This window comes from Lepidochelys kempii, chromosome 11, assembly GCF_965140265.1.
Source record: "Lepidochelys kempii isolate rLepKem1 chromosome 11, rLepKem1.hap2, whole genome shotgun sequence".
Lineage (NCBI taxonomy): Eukaryota > Metazoa > Chordata > Testudines > Cheloniidae > Lepidochelys > Lepidochelys kempii.
In genome coordinates this window covers 490,418-507,855 of record NC_133266.1, presented here as the reverse complement: position 1 = coordinate 507,855, position 17,438 = coordinate 490,418, and the positions used below count along the sequence as shown (strand labels likewise).

The following is a 17,438-nucleotide window of genomic DNA, read 5'->3' as shown; positions in this document are numbered from 1 at the left end:
CCTGCCAATGCCTTCATGGCGGCTGCCGTGTCACTGCCTGTCTGGGCGACACCCAGCACAACGGGGCCCCGAGCCCCACTGGGAACCCCAACTGCTCCAGCAACACACATGTGACGCACGCGTAAGGCCGGGTCTACACCGGGAAATGAGATCAGTAGAAATCATCTCCCAGGGGTCTGAAAAATCCACACCGCCAGCGTGCACCAGTTCTCCCGACCTCAGCTCTGGTGTAGACAGCGCTAGGTCGCTGTCAGTGGGAGACCCTCTCCCGTCGCGTTTTACGTGTCGCCAGCCCCTGGACAGTGGGTGGGGTGAGGGAGGTGGCATCTGGGGCTGTGGTGAAGCGCGGGTGTCACTGCTCCTCATTAGGAGCTGAAAGCCGTGGGGTGGGCGCAGACGCGGGGTGGGCGCAGACGTGGGGTGGGCGCAGAGGCAGCCTCCCCCCAGGAGGGAGCCAGGGCTGGCTGGGGCACGCCCGCTGGGCGTACGGGAAGGCATGACTGTTAGCTGGGCAGTAAAGCAAGGTTGCAGCAGTTCCGTTAATGCCTGATGGGATTCGGGAGCCATAACGAAGCGGGGACAGGGGGATTCCGTGGGAGGAGCCAATGTCCCCCGGAGGCCAGCCCTGTGCCTTGAGCTCCCTTCATCTCCGGCGCTGGCAAGCAGGCATAGGCGCCGACTCCGGGGGTGCTCCAGGGCCGGTGGGTGGGCCCCAGCCAATCACTTGCTCTCACGCCCCAGAGACACGAAGGCCCCACACACACCCCCCGCCCAGGTTTGCCTCCTTGGCCTTCACAAGCATAACTCCCCCCAGGCCTCGCCAAGGGCCGACTTTCAGGGGAGCTCAGCATGTTATACTGTGTGCAGTTCTGGTCTCCCATGTTTAAGAAGGATGAATTCAAACTGGAACAGGTACAGAGAAGGGCTACTAGGATGATCCGAGGAATGGAAAACTTGTCTTATGAAAGGAGACTCAGGGAGCTTGGCTTGTTTAGCCTAACTAAAAGAAGGTTGAGGGGAGATATGATTGCTCTCTATAAATATATCAGAGGGATAAATACCAGAGAGGGAGAGGAATTATTTAAACTCAGTACCAATGTGGACACAAGAACAAATGGATATAAACTGGCCACTAGGAAATTTAGATTAGAAATTAGACGAAGGTTTCTAACCATCAGAGGAGTGAAGTTTTGGAATAGCCTTCCGAGGGAAGTAGTGGGGGCAAAAGATCTATCTTGCTTTAAGATTAAACTCGATAAGTTTATGGAGGAGATGGTATGATGGGATAACATGGTTTTGGTAATTAAATATTCATGGTAAATAGGCCCAATGGCCTGTGATGGGTTTTTAGATGGGGTAAGATCCAAGTTACCCGGGAAAGAATTTTCTGTAGTATCTGGCTGATGAATCTTGCCCATATGCTCAGGGTTTAGCTGATCGCCATATTTGGGGTCGGGAAGGAATTTTCCTCCAGGGCAGATTGGAAGGCCCTGGAGGTTTTTCGCCTTCCTCTGTAGCATGGGGCATGGGTCACTTGCTGGAGGATTCTCTGCTCCTTGAGGTCTTCAAACTACAATTTGAGGACTTCAATAGCACAGATATAGGTGTGAGGTCTTTTTTAGGAGTGGTGGGTGAAGTTCTGTGGCCTGCATTGTGCAGGAGGTCAGACTAGATGATCATAATGGTCCCTTCTGACCTAAATATCTATGAATCTATGAATCTATGTTCCCCCTGGGTGCAGCATCCACCACCCACAGTCTCCCCCTCACAGCCTCGAGCACCCTCCCTTGGGGCCCGCCAAGGAGTGAGTCGCCCCCTGTTCCTGGCTGCCTTCTTGGGGGCTCAGCTCATGCTGGGCAGGGAGGGAGGGAAACACTTCCAGCACAGACGCTTAGCTCCCAGCCTCACACACTCAGGGCCAAACCCACTCAGCACTTCCCTGGGAGATTGTCACTAACAGCTCACAGCCTCCCCCCACCCCCCAAACACATCAACCCCCTCCCACCCAACCTGGCTCCTGGCTCAGTGCCAGAAAGGATACATGGCCAGGTGTGATGAAGTGGGAGATGTTCTTAGTGTTTTGCATGGACCCTGTTTGTGCCTCAGTTTCCCTGTGTGCTGCATGTATAACCAGGGGGTGGCAGGGGGTGTTGTTGCAGACGACCATGTGTGATCTCACCTAGCAGCCTGGACCATGGATAACTGCCTGGAGACTGGGGACAAAGTGACTGGTGACCTGGTGACCAGGAGGCCCACCCCAGCTTTGCAGTCAGCTGGTTCTGGCCAGTGGGACGACAATGGGCTGCAAAAACAGGACCCCTGTGACCTGACCAACCAGTTTCAGCCAGGGGTGGAAGAGAGGAGCCCAGGTGACCTGTTTACCTGGGACTGAAGACAATGGACAGGGGAGGAGCTGTTGGGGGAGATGATATCGGCTGGAAGGAGGGGGGTGGCTGGACTGGGGAGAGAGCAGCCGGAGCCCTCCTGGGTGCAGGGGAGGCTTGGATGTGCTGTGCCGAGGGAGGCCAGGCCTGAGGCCTGGAGAGTTTCCTGTGCTGGATTCAGACACTTAATAAACGTCCTGTTTCTAGAGATCAGGGTGGCAGTGGGGAGTGCGGGGGACATTATTCCCCAGCGGGCATTCCCTCTGGGGGTGGAGGCCCTGGGGGTCCAGAGCAAGGGGACTCCCTGAGGGGGCCCATGGCAGAGACAGGCATGCTGGAGGCTCAGAGAGGTGTGGTGCCGGGAGGCGGAGGGGCTTAACCCCTGAAAGAGAGAGGACCCCCGAGAAGGGCTGTCGCCCTGAAGGGGATTCCTCCCAAGGACCATATGGAGCCAAGAGAGAGCACAAGTCCTTAGAGTCCGTGCCACCAGGACCCTTCTGTCCTGCTCCCCTGTGTCTCTTCTCGCTTGAGCCTCCGAGCCCAGATAGCAGCACCACCAAGCTGGGGTGAAGGCGGGACAGCCAGAGAGACAGGCCCTGATCCATGAATCTGCCACCAGGCCTGGGCTGGCCAGAGCAGTCTTAGGTCATCGTGGTGTCCCAGCCTATGTCCTAGGGCTGGTGACTGGTGCAAGAGCCTCCCCTTCCCGTGCCCTTTTACGCTGGAACTGGAGACCCCCCCTCCCAACCCACCAAACAGCCTTCTGCGTCCCCAAGCCCACCCTTCTGCCTTGCAATGTCCTAACCAGAAACACCACTGTGATAAAGGGGGAATTGGCTGTAATATTTTCATTGAGCATAGGTGTGCCTCAGTTTCCCCTATGTGCTGTAGTTACCTCAGGGATAGAAAGGCCTGTTCACTCTCTGGGCAGGCTAACACAGGTGTGAAGGGCTCCCAGGTGTCTGGGCCCTTAAGTCCCATATCACTGAAGCTCTTGAGAAAATAAGGACAGGTTTCAGAGTAACAGCCGTGTTAGTCTGTATTCGCAAAAAGAAAAGGAGTACTTGTGGCACCTTAGAGACTAACCAATTTATTTGAGCATGAGCTTTTGTGAGCTACAGCTCACTTCATCCGATGCATACCGTGGAAACTGCAGCAGACTTTATATACACACAGAGAATATGAAACAATACCTCCTCCCACCCCACTGTCCTGCTGGTAATAGCTTATCTAAAGTGATCATCAAGTTGGGCCATTTCCAGCACAAATCCAGGTTTTCTCACCCTCCACCCCCCCCCCCCACACACACACAAACTCACTCTCCTGCTGGTAATAGCCCATCCAAAGTGACAATCTCTTCACAATGTGCATGATAATCAAGGTGGGCCATTTCCTGCACAAATCCAGGCTTTCTCACCCCCCCCCTTTTTTTTTTTCCAGGGGACACACACACACACACACAAACTCACTCTCCTGCTGGCAATAACTCATCCAAACTGACCACTCTCCAAGTTTAAATCCAAGTTTAACCAGAACGTCTTGGGGGGGCGGGGGTAGGAAAAAACAAGGGGAAATAGGCTACCTTGCATAATGACTTAGCCACTCCCAGTCTCTATTTAAGCCTAAATTAATAGTATCCAATTTGCAAATGAATTCCAATTCAGCAGTTTCTCACTGGAGTCTGGATTTGAAGTTTTTTTGTTTTAAGATAGCGACCTTCATGTCTGTGATCGCGTGACCAGAGAGATTGAAGTGTTCTCTGACTGGTTTATGAATGTTAGAATTCTTGACATCTGATTTGTGTCCATTTATTCTTTTACGTAGAGACTGTCCAGTTTGACCAATGTACACGGCAGAGGGGCATTGCTGGCACATGATGGCATACATCACATTGATGGATGTGCAGGTGAACGAGCCTCTGATAGTGTGGCTGATGTTATTAGGCCCTGTGATGGTGTCCCCTGAATAGATATGTGGGCACAGTTGGCAACGGGCTTTGTTGCAAGGATAAGTTCCTGGGTTAGTGGTTCTGTTGTGTGGTATGTGGTTGTTGGTGAGTATTTGCTTCAGGTTGCGGGGCTGTCTGTAGGCAAGGACTGGCCTGTCTCCCAAGATTTGTGAGAGTGTTGGGTCATCCTTTAGGATAGGTTGTAGATCCTTAATAATGCGTTGGAGGGGTTTTAGTTGGGGGCTGAAGGTGACGGCTAGTGGCGTTCTGTTATTTTCTTTGTTAGGCCTGTCCTGTAGTAGGTGACTTCTGGGAACTCTTCTGGCTCTATCAATCTGTTTCTTCACTTCCGGAGGTGGGTATTGTAGTTGTAAGAAAGCTTGACAGAGATCTTGTAGGTGTTTGTCTCTGTCAGAGGGGTTGGAGCAAATGCAGTTGTATCGCAGAGCTTGGCTGCAGACAATGGATCGTGTGGCGTGGTCAGGGTGAAAGCTGGAGGCATGTAGGTAGGAATAGCGGTCAGTAGGTTTCCGGTATAGGGTGGTGTTTATGTGACCATTGTTTATTAGACCCCTCCAACGCATTATTAAGGATCTACAACCTATCCTAAAGGATGACCCAACACTCTCACAAGTCTTGGGAGACAGGCCAGTCCTTGCCTACAGACAGCCCCGCAACCTGAAGCAAATACTCACCAACAACCACATACCACACAACAGAACCACTAACCCAGGAACTTATCCTTGCAACAAAGCCCGTTGCCAACTGTGCCCACATATCTATTCAGGGGACACCATCACAGGGCCTAATAACATCAGCCACACTATCAGAGGCTCGTTCACCTGCACATCCACCAATGTGATATATGCCATCATGTGCCAGCAATGCCCCTCTGCCATGTACATTGGTCAAACTGGACAGTCTCTACGTAAAAGAATAAATGGACACAAATCAGATGTCAAGAATTCTAACATTCATAAACCAGTCAGAGAACACTTCAATCTCTCTGGTCACGCAATCACAGACATGAAGGTCGCTATCTTAAAACAAAAAAACTTCAAATCCAGACTCCAGCGAGAAACTGCTGAATTGGAATTCATTTGCAAATTGGATACTATTAATTTAGGCTTAAATAGAGACTGGGAGTGGCTAAGTCATTATGCAAGGTAGCCTATTTCCCCTTGTTTTTTCCTACTCCCCCCCCCCCCCCCAAGACGTTCTGGTTAAACTTGGATTTAAACTTGGAGAGTGGTCAGTTTGGATGAGTTATTGCCAGCAGGAGAGTGAGTTTGTGTGTGTGTCCCTGGGAAAAAAAAAGTGGGGGGGGGTGAGAAAGCCTGGATTTGTGCTGGACATGGCCCACCTTGATTACCATGCACACTGTAGGGAGAGTGGTCACTTTGGATGAGCTATTACCAGCAGGATAGTGAGTTTGTGTGTGTGGTTTTTGGAGGGGGGTGAGGGGGTGAGAGAACCTGGATTTGTGCAGGAAATGGCCCACCTTGATTATCATGCACATTGTGAAGAGAGTTGTCACTTTGGATGGGCTATTACCAGCAGGAGAGTGAGTTTGTGGGGGGGGGGGGGGGTGGAGGGTGAGAAAACCTGGATTTGTGCTGGAAATGGCCCAACTTGATGATCACTTTAGATAAGCTATTATCAGCAGGACAGTGGGGTGGGAGGAGCTATTGTTTCATGATCTCTGTGTGTATATAAAGTCTGCTGCAGTTTCCACGGTATGCATCCGATGAAGTGAGCTGTAGCTCACGAAAGCTCATGCTCAAATAAATTGGTTAGTCTCTAAGGTGCCACAAGTACTCCTTTTCTTCTTGAGAAAATAGTGGCAAATCCAACTGCCCAGACATGGACCCCTAGCAACCAATGACTGTGATGAAGCAGGACTGTTCTTAATGTTTCCTCTGAATAGTGTGGGGGTGCCTCCGTTTCCCCTAGTCAGTTCTTAAGTATCTAGGGGGTGGGGTAAGGGTGTATGATCATTGCAGAGCCCTAGAGGGCAGGTGTGTGCAGGGGTCTGGACACAGAGAATGGCCGACACCCTGTTTCCTGGCCACCGATGGCCTAGCCCTTCCCCCCTGCAAGGTGAGAGCTAAAGGGTTGGAGAACAAAGGAATCTGGTGACCTCCTGGCCTGGGAAAGAGACAAAGCCCAGAGGAGGAGGGGCTGGAGAGAGTTTCAATTTGGGGCTGGCTGGGGACATGGAGTGAAGGGCAGACGGGGTTGTCTGGCTCACGGCCCCGCAAAATGGACCCAGCTGAGGGGTCCTGTTCTCTGCACCTACAAGCTCTGTGTTAGACCATGTTCCTGTGGCTAATAAACCTTCTGTTTTACTGGCTGGCTGAGAGTCCAGTCTGACTGCGGAGTTGGGGGGCAGGACCCTCTGGCCCCCCCAGGACCCCGCCTGGACGGACTGGCTGTGGGAAGCGCAAGGAGGGGCAGAGGAGGCTGAATGCTCCGAGGTCAGACCCAGGAAGGGGGAGGCCGGGGGAGCTGTGTGTCCTGCAGACAGGCTGCTCCCCGAGAGGAGACTTCCCCAGAGTCCTGACTGACTTCATGGGGAGCAGATCCAGATCATCGCTGGGGACTCTGTGACAATGACCCAGAGAGATCTGGACTCCCCTCCTCTCCCAGCATCCCCCAGCTCGGAACAAAGGGCTGGGGGGAGGGGAGAATTAAGTGTGGGCTGCAGGCAGCAGTCAGTGCACCTGGCCTGGGACACAGTCAGAGGGACGGGCCTTTGGGCTCTGGGCTCCCCAAGGGCTACCTGTGCGGGGTCCAGGTGACTAACCCAGCTGTCGGCCCACACTGCCTGCATGTCCCTGCAGACGCTTGGCGCTGCCCCCCAAGATGGTACAAGTCTCCCTCTGGGTCTGTCTCCGTGAGACTTGCTGCTCGGAGCTCTCGGGGGGAGGGTGGGGGGATAGGCCCATGGGGCCAGCCCCAGGAGACAGTGAAGCCGCGTGGCTTCCCCTGGAGTAGGAGCGAGACCCCTTGTGGGCCTGGCCCACTGACGGGGCCTCCCAGAGCCTGTCCCCATGCGGACCATGGTCCCGATCCTGATCCCACCACTCCCACCACCACCTAGTCCAGACCACCAGGGCCAACCCTGCAGCCCCAGAGCCCTGGCTTCTCTGCAAATTGTTCCATTGGCAAATCCGGATCCCGTTTTCGCTTCCTCCTGATCCAGCCCCCCTGGGTAGCCCCAGCCCATCAGGGAACCAGCGCGAGCGAGTCAGGCTTGCCCCTCCATACACCCGGGCTAATGCCATTGGACAGCAGCAGCCTGCTCTGACCCCCGCTCGCCCGCTGTGGGCAAGGCCCCTGCATCTCTGCACCCCCCACAGGGCCCTACCTCTCACATGGAGCTGCACCGCACTGAGGGTCTGGCCAGCCGTGTTGGAGGCGGTGCAGATGTACAGCCCCTGGTCCCGGGCCTTGCAGTACAGCACTTTCAGGATGAAGTAGCCTTCCCTGTCCTCATAGACCAGGTGCCTCCTGTCTGGTGCAACGACCTTCCCGTCCTTCTTCCACACGATCTCGGGCTTCGGCTTGCCCGTCACGTGGCACCGGAACTTGGCGTGCTTCCCCTCGCTCACAGCAAACGCCTTGGCTTTGGGTGCGCTGGGAGGCACCTCGCCATTGGGCCGGGCTGGCCAGGGCGCGGAGAGCTGCCCATGGCAGTGTCTCCTGTCACCGTGCTGATCCGGCTGCTTACTGAAATGGCTCAGGGGCCAGCAGTTCCTGGGGGAGCCCAGGAAGGGGCCGTCTGGCAGCCCACGAGCCATGGGGTCAACCAGGAGCACAGCAGCTGCCAGGGCCTCCCCTGAGCGGTTCTGTGCCCGGCACACATAGACCCCTCCGTCCGGGGGCCGGGCACTAAAGATCTTCAGGAAATGCCAGTCTTCCGGCTCCCTCCCCACGGAGAAATGGCTGCTCTCAAAGAGATCCGACAGCTGGCGCCCATCCTTCTCCCACTGCAGCATAGGGCAAGGCTGCCCCGAGACCCTGCAGGTGAACACCACATCCTCCCCCCTGCAGACCTGCCAGGACAGGGGCTTGCTCAGAAAGGCGGGGGGCACATCCTCAGGGTCTCCCTCCTGCTGCAGCTCCCCCGTCTCCACCTTGAGTGTGGCAGCAGCGTAGGTCTCCCCGATGGTGTTCTTGGCCTTGCAGATATACTGCCCGCTGTCCTCTGGGGTCACCTGGGAAATCAACAGGCGGTACACGTTCCCCTCGGCCTCAACCTGGAAGCGGCCCAGCAGCGCGATCGGGGATTTGTCCTTCTCCCAGATGATGCTGGGGCGTGGGTCGCCCGCGATCTGGCACTTCAGGATGGCATCGGCACCACTCTGCACTGTGAAAGTGCGGGGGTAGGCAAGGAACCGGGGGGCCCCGCCAAACACATCCATCTCAGGACTCAGCTGGGGCACTGCGAGGACCCACACCAGGGGCTCAGCCAAGACAGCAGCTGGGCCCAGACACCTGGAGGGACAGACAGACAGAGCGCTCGGATTCCAACTCAGCTGCGGGAGAAGGCTATGGGGCAAGCAGAGGAATTCGACTGTATGGAGAGAGGGCCTCATGGCACTCCCTCAGGGAGCCAGCCTCCCCTCAGCAAGGCCACGGCAGGGTCAGCCCAATGGAGAAGCAGCTCTGTGGCCTGCCTCTTTCAAAGCAGAGCCCCCTGGACCCCTCAGCCCAGGGCCATGTGGGGTGCAGGCCCCTGGCCAAGCAAAGCAGCTGCCCAGACCTTTGGGAGTTGGAAGTTCAGAAGAATCTTGTGCCGAGTCCTTCGGCCAAAAGACAGCGGTCGCCCGCAGACAGGTGGGACCTGGACATGTTTAGTCCCCAGCCCCCTGGATTCCACCCCGGCCCCAGTGCATCAGGTTTCCCTGCAGGCCGCCAGCTCGAGCCTATTGTTAGACAGTTATTTCGGTCTCGCTGGGCCCTCACCCCCGGGAGACTCCACTCACTTCCTGGATCCCCTGATGGCACGAACACAACCGGTCCACACTGCCGGGGCTCTTATCAGCCAGTGCCGGCCTCGGGCACCAAGCCCGGTAGCCCTGTGGTGGCTCGGACAGGCCTGGCCCAGGCGGGTGGCAGGGACGCCCCAGGAGCCTGTGCAATGACACATCCATCGTCTCTCCCCCTCTCCCAAAGGCCCCCTAGGTCTCCTGTGCCCTGCAGGTCCTAAACCTGGCACCCAGAGCCTGCCTCTACCCTCCTGGGCCTCACAGGGCTCTGCTGCCCCAAGACTGCGTCACTGCTGAAAGCCAGCTCAGCCGGAAACCGACATGCAGGCAAATCCGCTGATGCCAGGCTGGCTCAAGGAGTGGGGAGTGGGACACAGGACCCCCTCTCGGGGACAACCGCTCTGATCTGGCCCCCGGGCAGGGTACTGGCTGGCTCCGGGGGTGGGGAATGGTGCCCTGAGCCCGTCCCCTCGAGGGCACCAGTCCCAGTCCTGCCGGTTGGCAGCGACCAATGTTTTTCCTCGGGCTCCCGTTTGGTGGCCTCCTTCCCGCATGTGACTTGATTCAGGGGTGGGATGCAGCAGGGGGAGGAGGGGGAGCCCATCCAAGGTCCTGTGGCACAGGTGTCCACATCCCAGCACTATGGCACGAGCCAGCCCCCTTCACTGGCAGTCTCGGCCCTTGGGGAGCCCAGAGCCAACCTGCCCCGACTCGTCTGCCCTGGGTCCCCGGCAAAGCCAGGCTGGAGCCCCCGTCACCAGCCCAGTGCTGAAATGAAACAAATACCACCAGGCCCCGGCCTTCCCTCCCCCACAGGAGACAGCGGGACAGAGAAGCCCTCCTGGGCCTGTGGGGCAGAGAGGCAGGAGGGGCAGAGACCCCCCTTCCTGGGCCTGTGGGGCAGAGGGGAGCAAAGAAGCTCCCTTCTTGGGTGGGGCAGAGCAGGTAACGGGCAAAGGCAGCTCCATGCTGGGTGTGGGGCAGAGGGGCTGAGGGGCAGAGGCAGCTCCCTGCTGGGTGTGGGGCTGAGGCAGCTCCCTGTGGGTGTGTGGGGCAGAGGGGGCAGAGGGGAGTTTTGGGGCAGAGGCAGGTCCCTGCTGGATTTGTGGGGCAGAGGAGGGAGGGGGCTGAGGCAGCTCCCTGTGGGGGTGTGTGGCAGAGGGGGTGATGGGGACAAAGGGGCAGCGATGCAATAGGGCAGGGAACCACTGGCTCCTTCCCCTCCATTCCTGCAAGATCATATGGGGTGGGGCTGCATTCCTGCAGCATCTGGCCTGGCTCACCCGAGGGGCTGATAAGGGGCTGTCACTCCGGGCAGCAGAATCCAGGCTGGCGGGAGGTGGCCATGGGCAGCCTGATCTCCCTGCCAGACGGGCCCACTCCACTTACCGGCCCACCGAGCAGGCACCTGGGGCGACACTCTCTGAAGCTGGACTGGCAGACCAGGTGCCCGATCCCCCCGTGGGCCCCGGGGACAGAGCGGCACCGGGCGGCTGAGCGGCCTGCAGGGGAGAGAGGGGGTCACACTGTGAGTGGGCAGCAGAATTAACCCCTCCGGTGGGAAGAACAGGCAGCCCCCAGCTGGCATTGGGGCAGGCAGGGCTCCAACGGGGAGAGGGGCAGGCAGCCCCCCCCCGGCACTGGGGCAGGCAGGGCTCCAACGGGGAGAGGGGCAGGCAGGGCTCCAACGGGGAGAGGGGCAGGCAGCCCCCCCCCACTGGCACTGGGGCAGGCAGGGCTCCGGTGTGGGGGAGGGCAGACATAGCCCCTCCTGGGCTGCGGCATGGAGGGCTCCCGCTGGGAGGAGGAGGTGCAGAGGTTCCCCCATGGCTGCCAGGCAGTAAATTGTGACTGGTGTCAGGATCACACTGGGTGAACCCGGGACCCAGCTCCAACGGGCCCCTCTGCTGCTCTCAGACTCCATAGGGCGGCCCTGCACATAGCCCCTCATGCAGGGCTAAGACCCATGGGCCCCCGTGCCCTGACCTAGACCCTCACCCCACATCCATCATGGGAACCTGGGGAGGGGCATCCCCCACGAGGCCTGCGAATTCCTCGCGGGTTCCTTGTGGCTGGCAGAGCAGGCGGCCGAGATACTTACGGTGCCAGGCACAGAACCAGGCCAGCGGGGCCGGAACCACCTTTGCCTCAGGTAGGCTCAACCCACAAGCCCGCAAGCCCTCCCTGCTCGGAGAGCCTCTTCCCCGTCCGTCCGTCCGTGCAACGCTGCTGCTCCGTCGGTCACACACGCTCCATCCGTCCGTCCAACTCTGCTCCTCGTTGTCCTGTCACTGCGCCCCACACCTGCACGCCAGCCCAGCTGTGCCCTGGCACCTCCTCCGGGCACACACGCACCTTGCTCCACTGCTTCCCTGTCCCCACGTCCGTCACCCTGCTCCCACTACCTCTGCCGGCACAGCTCCAGGGTGTCAACATGTAGGGACCAAATGTTACAAATGCCTGCAGCTGCTGTCCCCAAAAATACCCTCCGATGACACGCAGGGCTGATAACGTGGGGCTGGGCAGGGCCAGCTATCTATAGCGCCCCAGCAGGAGTGCAGCCCTCGGCCCCAGCCAGGCCCTGCCCTGCCGCGCTCCTCGGGGCACACAGCTCAGCACCGCCCAGGACAGACCCTGCTCAGGACCCTTGGGTGTCAGCACGGCCTCCGGTGACACCACGCTGCACACACTAGACAGGGTGCTCAGTGACCAGAGGCCAGCAGCTCCCTGCTAGCAAGCAGCCAGGAAGCCGGGAGTTGTTATACCAATAAAATAAAAACCAGCAGGATCTTATTAAAGGGGAAAAGGCAAAATGCCACATTTATTGTGACGACAGAAAGAATCCTAGTAAGCAGTTAGTTATAGCTATAACATTCCATTCAATCTCATATTTATTCACACATTCATTCAGACACACACACACACACACACACACAGGTTCTGCAAGGTTGTTATCACAGTTACCAGCCTTAGAGTTGCTCATGCCAAGCCACTGGCCAGGCGGCCTGGACATGAGGAGGGAGCAGGGCCTTGTCAGATGCTCATCTGACGCTCCTGGAAGTTGATTTGCAGAATCAGACCCCAAAGTTCTCACTTTCTAGAGTCCATTTTTATAGAAATTTCTTCCTATGCCAGTCTGTGGGAATGGCTTCATCATGCTGTTGCTGAATCCATCAGCAGATGACACATTCCTGACGGCTCCATGTTGCCAGATGTTATCTTGTTCTTTGGTTCTCCCATTCTTGAGGCTGTTGGGTGGATTCCAGTCTGCCCTCCGGGGGTTCTCCGGTTATTTCCACTTGACGCCTTCTTCAGCCGATGCACACTGGATTCTTAGGCTGGCACCTCCCTGATCATTCAGTTGTTATCCACACCAAGCATCCATCCGCATACATCCTCTATCTCTATTATAATCACTATTGTTAACACAGGTTTCAGAGTAGCAGCCGTGTTAGTCTGTATTCGCAAAAAGAAAAGGAGGACTTGTGGCACCTTAGAGACTAACCAATTTATTTGAGCATGAGCTTTCGTGAGCTACAGCTCACTTCATCGGATGCATTCAGTGGGAAATACAGTGAGGAGATTTATATACACAGAGAACATGAAACAATGGGTGTTACCGTACACACTGTAAGGAGAAAGAAAAGGAGGACTTGTGGCACCTTAGAGACTAACCAATTTATTAGAGCATAAGCTTTCGTGAGCTACAGCTCACTTCATCAGATGCGAGGATGAAGGAGAGTGATCACTTAAGATGAGCTATTACCAGCAAGAGAGCGGGGGGGGGAAGAGAAAACCTTTTGTAGTGATAATCAAGGTGGGCCATTTCCAGCAGTTAACAGGAACGTCCAAGGAGCAGTGGGGGGTGGGGGAAATAAACATGGGGAAATAGTTTTACTTTATGTAATGACACATCCACTCCCAGTCTCTATTCAAGCCTAAATTAATTGTATCCAGTTTGCAAATTAATTCCAATTCAGCAGTCTCTCGTTGGAGTTAACAAAGCAAGATGAATACAACAAAAGGGTGGGGAATCTCTGGCTGCTGTTTCTGTTGTTACAGAAAGAAAAGGAGTACTTGTGACACCTTAGAGACTAACAAATTTACTATGAAACCTGTTACAGAGTATTGCTTTGAGTCTCTCTCTGTGTGAGTAGTTGTTGTTACAAAGAATTGCTTTGAGACCAGACTCTGTCTTAGGATGTACTAACACAGTTAGCAGCTTGCAAGTTTCACACATAGAGGGAGAGAAACAGCCAACAGCCAAAAGCCAAGAGACCTCTGAATTAGTAATACCCTGGAATATAAACTCTGGGGAATCAAACTCATTTGTGATTTTAATACAGAACTTCTTTAATATGATCCAACAGAATGGGGTGCAGGGATGCCAGCCTATAGCTGGGGGCTGAATCCTGCATGAAGGTGGGAGATGGGGAGGCAGGGGACAATGGAATGCAGCAGGGGTGGGATGGAGTGCAGGGATGTGGGTGGCAGGGATGTGGGATGTGGGAGAGACCAGGCTGCAGCAGGGGGTGGGATGGGGCGCAGGGATGTGGGGCACAGGGACATGGGGTATGGGAGAGGCGAGGCTGCAGCGGGAGTGGGATGGGGTGCAGGGATGTGGGGGGCAGGGACATGGGGGGGGGAAGGCCAGGCTGCAGCAGGGGATGAGAGGGGGCACAGAGATGTGGGGGGGCAGGGGCGCGGGAGAGGCCAGGCTGCAGCGGGGGTGGGATGGGGCACAGGGACATGGGGCACAGAGACTGGGGTGTGGGAGAGGCCAGGCTGCAGCGGGGGTGAGATGGGGGTGCAGGGACATGGGGTGCGGGAGAGGCCAGGCTGCAGGAAGGGGTGGGATGGGGGGCAGGGACGTGGGGGGCGGGAGAGGCCAGGCTGCAGCAGGGGATGAGAGGGGGCACAGAGATGTGGGGGGCAGGGGTGCGGGAGAGGCCAGGCTGCAGCGGTGGTGGAATGGGGGGCAGGGACATGGGGCACAGAGACTGGGGTGCGGAAGAGGCCAGGCTGCAGCAGGGGGTGGGATGGGGGTGCAGGGACCTGGGGTGTGGGAGAGGCCAGGCTGCAGCAGGGGGTGGGATGGGGGTGCAGGGACATGGGGTGCGGGAGAGGCCAGGCTGCAGCAGGGGGTGGGATGGGGGTGCAGGGACATGGGGTGCGGGAGAGGCCAGGCTGCAGGAAGGGGTGGGATGGGGGGCAGGGACATGGGGTGCGGGAGAGGCCAGGCTGCGGCGGGGGTGGGATGGGGGGCAGGGACATGGGGCACAGAGACTGGGGTGTGGGAGAGGCCAGGCTGCAGCAGGGGGTGGGATGGGGGTGCAGGGACGTGGGGTGCGGGAGAGGCCAGGCTGCAGGAAGGGGTGGGATGGGGGTGCAGGGACGTGGGGTGCGGGAGAGGCCAGGCTGCAGGAAGGGGTGGGATGGGGGTGCAGGGACGTGGGGTGCGGGAGAGGCCAGGCTGCAGCGGGGGTGGGAAGGGGGGCAGGGACGTGGGGTGTGGGAGAGGCCAGGCTGCAGGAAAGGGTGGGAAGGGGGGCAGGGACGTGGGGGGCGGGAGAGGCCAGGCTGCAGCGGGGGTGGGATGGGGGGCAGGGACGTGGGGGGCGGGAGAGGCCAGGCTGCAGGAAAGGGTGGGAAGGGGGGCAGGGACGTGGGGGGCGGGAGAGGCCAGGCTGCAGCGGGGGTGGGATGGGGGGCAGGGACGTGGGGGGCAGGAGAGGCCAGGCTGCAGCAGGGGATGAGAGGGGGCACAGAGATGTGGGGGGCAGGGGTGCGGGAGAGGCCAGGCTGCAGCAGTGGTGGGATGGGGGTGCAGGGACATGGGGTGCGGGAGAGGCCAGGCTGAAGCAGGGGGTGGGATGGGGGTGCAGGGACATGGGGGGCGGGAGAGGCCAGGCTGCGGCAGGGGTGGGATGGGGGGCAGAGACGTGGGGGGCGGGAGAGGCCAGGCTGCGGCGGGGGTGGGATGGGGGGCAGGGACGTGGGGGGCAGGAGAGGCCAGGCTGCAGCAGGGGATGAGAGGGGGCACAGAGATGTGGGGGGCAGGGGTGCGGGAGAGGCCAGGCTGCAGCAGTGGTGGGATGGGGGTGCAGGGACATGGGGTGCGGGAGAGGCCAGGCTGAAGCAGGGGGTGGGATGGGGGTGCAGGGACATGGGGGGCGGGAGAGGCCAGGCTGCGGCAGGGGTGGGATGGGGGGCAGGGACGTGGGGGGCGGGAGAGGCCAGGCTGCGGCGGGGGTGGGATGGGGGGCAGGGACGTGGGGGGCAGGAGAGGCCAGGCTGCAGCAGGGGATGAGAGGGGGCACAGAGATGTGGGGGGCAGGGGTGCGGGAGAGGCCAGGCTGCAGCAGTGGTGGGATGGGGGGCAGAGACATGGGGCACAGAGACTGGGGTGCGGAAGAGGCCAGGCTGCAGCAGGGGGTGGGATGGGGATGCAGGGACATGGGGTGCGGGAGAGGCCAGGCTGCAGGAAGGGGTGGGATGGGGGGCAGGGACATGGGGCACAGAGACTGGGGTGCGGGAGAGGCCAGGCTGCAGGAAGGGGTGGGATGGGGGTGCAGGGACGTGGGGTGGGGGAGAGGCCAGGCTGCGGCGGGGGTGGGATGGGGGGCAGGGACATGGGGCACAGAGACTGGGGTGTGGGAGAGGCCAGGCTGCAGCAGGGGGTGGGATGGGGGTGCAGGGACGTGGGGTGCGGGAGAGGCCAGGCTGCAGGAAGGGATGGGATGGGGGTGCAGGGACGTGGGGTGTGGGAGAGGCCAGGCTGCAGCGGGGGTAGGAAGGGGGGCAGGGACGTGGGGGGCGGGAGAGGCCAGGCTGCAGCGGGGGTGGGATGGGGGGCAGGGACGTGGGGGGCGGGAGAGGCCAGGCTGCAGGAAAGGGTGGGAAGGGGGGCAGGGATGTGGGGCACAGAGACTGGGGTGCGGGAGAGGCCAGGCTGCAGCGGGGGTGGGATGGGGCACAGGGACGTGGGGGGCAGGAACATGGGGCATGAGAGACGCCAGGCTGCAGCAGCTGAAGGCAGAATGTGCAGGAAGGAAGCAGAGGCCTTTCCAATATCAAGTGAAGCTGCGGGAACAGCACCGTGCCCCCAGTCCCGTCCCGGCCTGGCACAGCACCGTGCCCCCGGACCCAGCCCAGCCTGACTCAGCACCGTGCCCCCGGACCCAGCTTGGCCTGGACTGTCACAGCACTGCGCCCCCAGTCCCAGCCCGGCTTGGCTCAGCCCCGCGCCGCCCCAGAGCCAGCTCAGCCCAGCCTGGCTCAGCACCACACCCTCAGTCCCAGCCCAGCCTGGCACAGCACCGCGGCCCCAGTCCCAGCACGCGGCCTGGCTCAGCACCATGCCCCCCCAGAGCCAGCTCAGCCCAGCCTGGCACAGCACCGTGGCCCCAGGCCCAACACGCGGCCTGGCTCAGCACCATGCCCCCCCAGAGCCAGCTCAGCCCAGCCTGGCACAGCACCGTGGCCCCAGGCCCGCCCTAGTTTCTTGGCCTCCTCCCCAGCTCAGCAAGCCCAGCCCGGCCCAACCTCCTGTCAGGGAGGCTGGGCCTGGCCATGCCTGGCTCTCACTGAGGCAGCAGCCGAACTGGTGCCGAAGGGGCTCGGCTACAAAACCCCGCTCAGGCGCCCGCCTGGCCACGTCCCAGCTGCACACACGGGCTCCTGCTGGAATTTCCTTGGGCCAGGGGCTGGCGCTACCTCCGCAGCTGTTTCCATGCCGGGCCCCGTCGGCTCCTCAGCGCCAGACCTGGCTCCCTGGAGCCTCTCGGACAGTCCCAGCCTCCCAGGCCTAACGGGACGATGCGCTCGGCTGGGCTGGCCCCTGGCACTGCAGAGGCCACAGACCGTCCCTGAATTCATTCCCGTTTGCCCTATAGCTCAGCTCTTGGGAAACCTGCCAATCCTGGTCCCATCCTGGCCAGTGATGGAGACGCCCCCCTGGACCCTGGTACATTGTGCCAGCGGTAACAAACTGTGCCCAATGGCTACTGGATGTGCCTGGCTTCTGATCCAGCCACTGGCTCGGGCCATAATTTGTCAGCTGCACTGATGCGATGGCCGCTCCTGCCACGCCCCAGCCAGGGTTACACCTGG

General features: G+C 59.3%; 1 protein-coding gene across 1 annotated transcript in view; it reads right to left on the bottom strand.

Moving 5' to 3' along the window:
- The window catches only part of OBSL1 (obscurin like cytoskeletal adaptor 1), a 74,053-nt gene extending 62,291 nt beyond the window's left edge, over positions 1–11,762 (bottom strand). Inside the window, exons 1-3 of the mRNA XM_073306795.1 lie at positions 11,682–11,762; positions 10,716–10,828; positions 7,703–8,832 (exon numbers count right to left, since the gene is read on the bottom strand). Of these exons, the coding sequence (XP_073162896.1) occupies positions 7,703–8,832; positions 10,716–10,828; positions 11,682–11,762 (1,324 nt within the window). The remainder of the gene's footprint in view (positions 1–7,702; positions 8,833–10,715; positions 10,829–11,681) is intronic.
- Between the last annotated feature and the right edge of the window lie 5,676 nt (positions 11,763–17,438).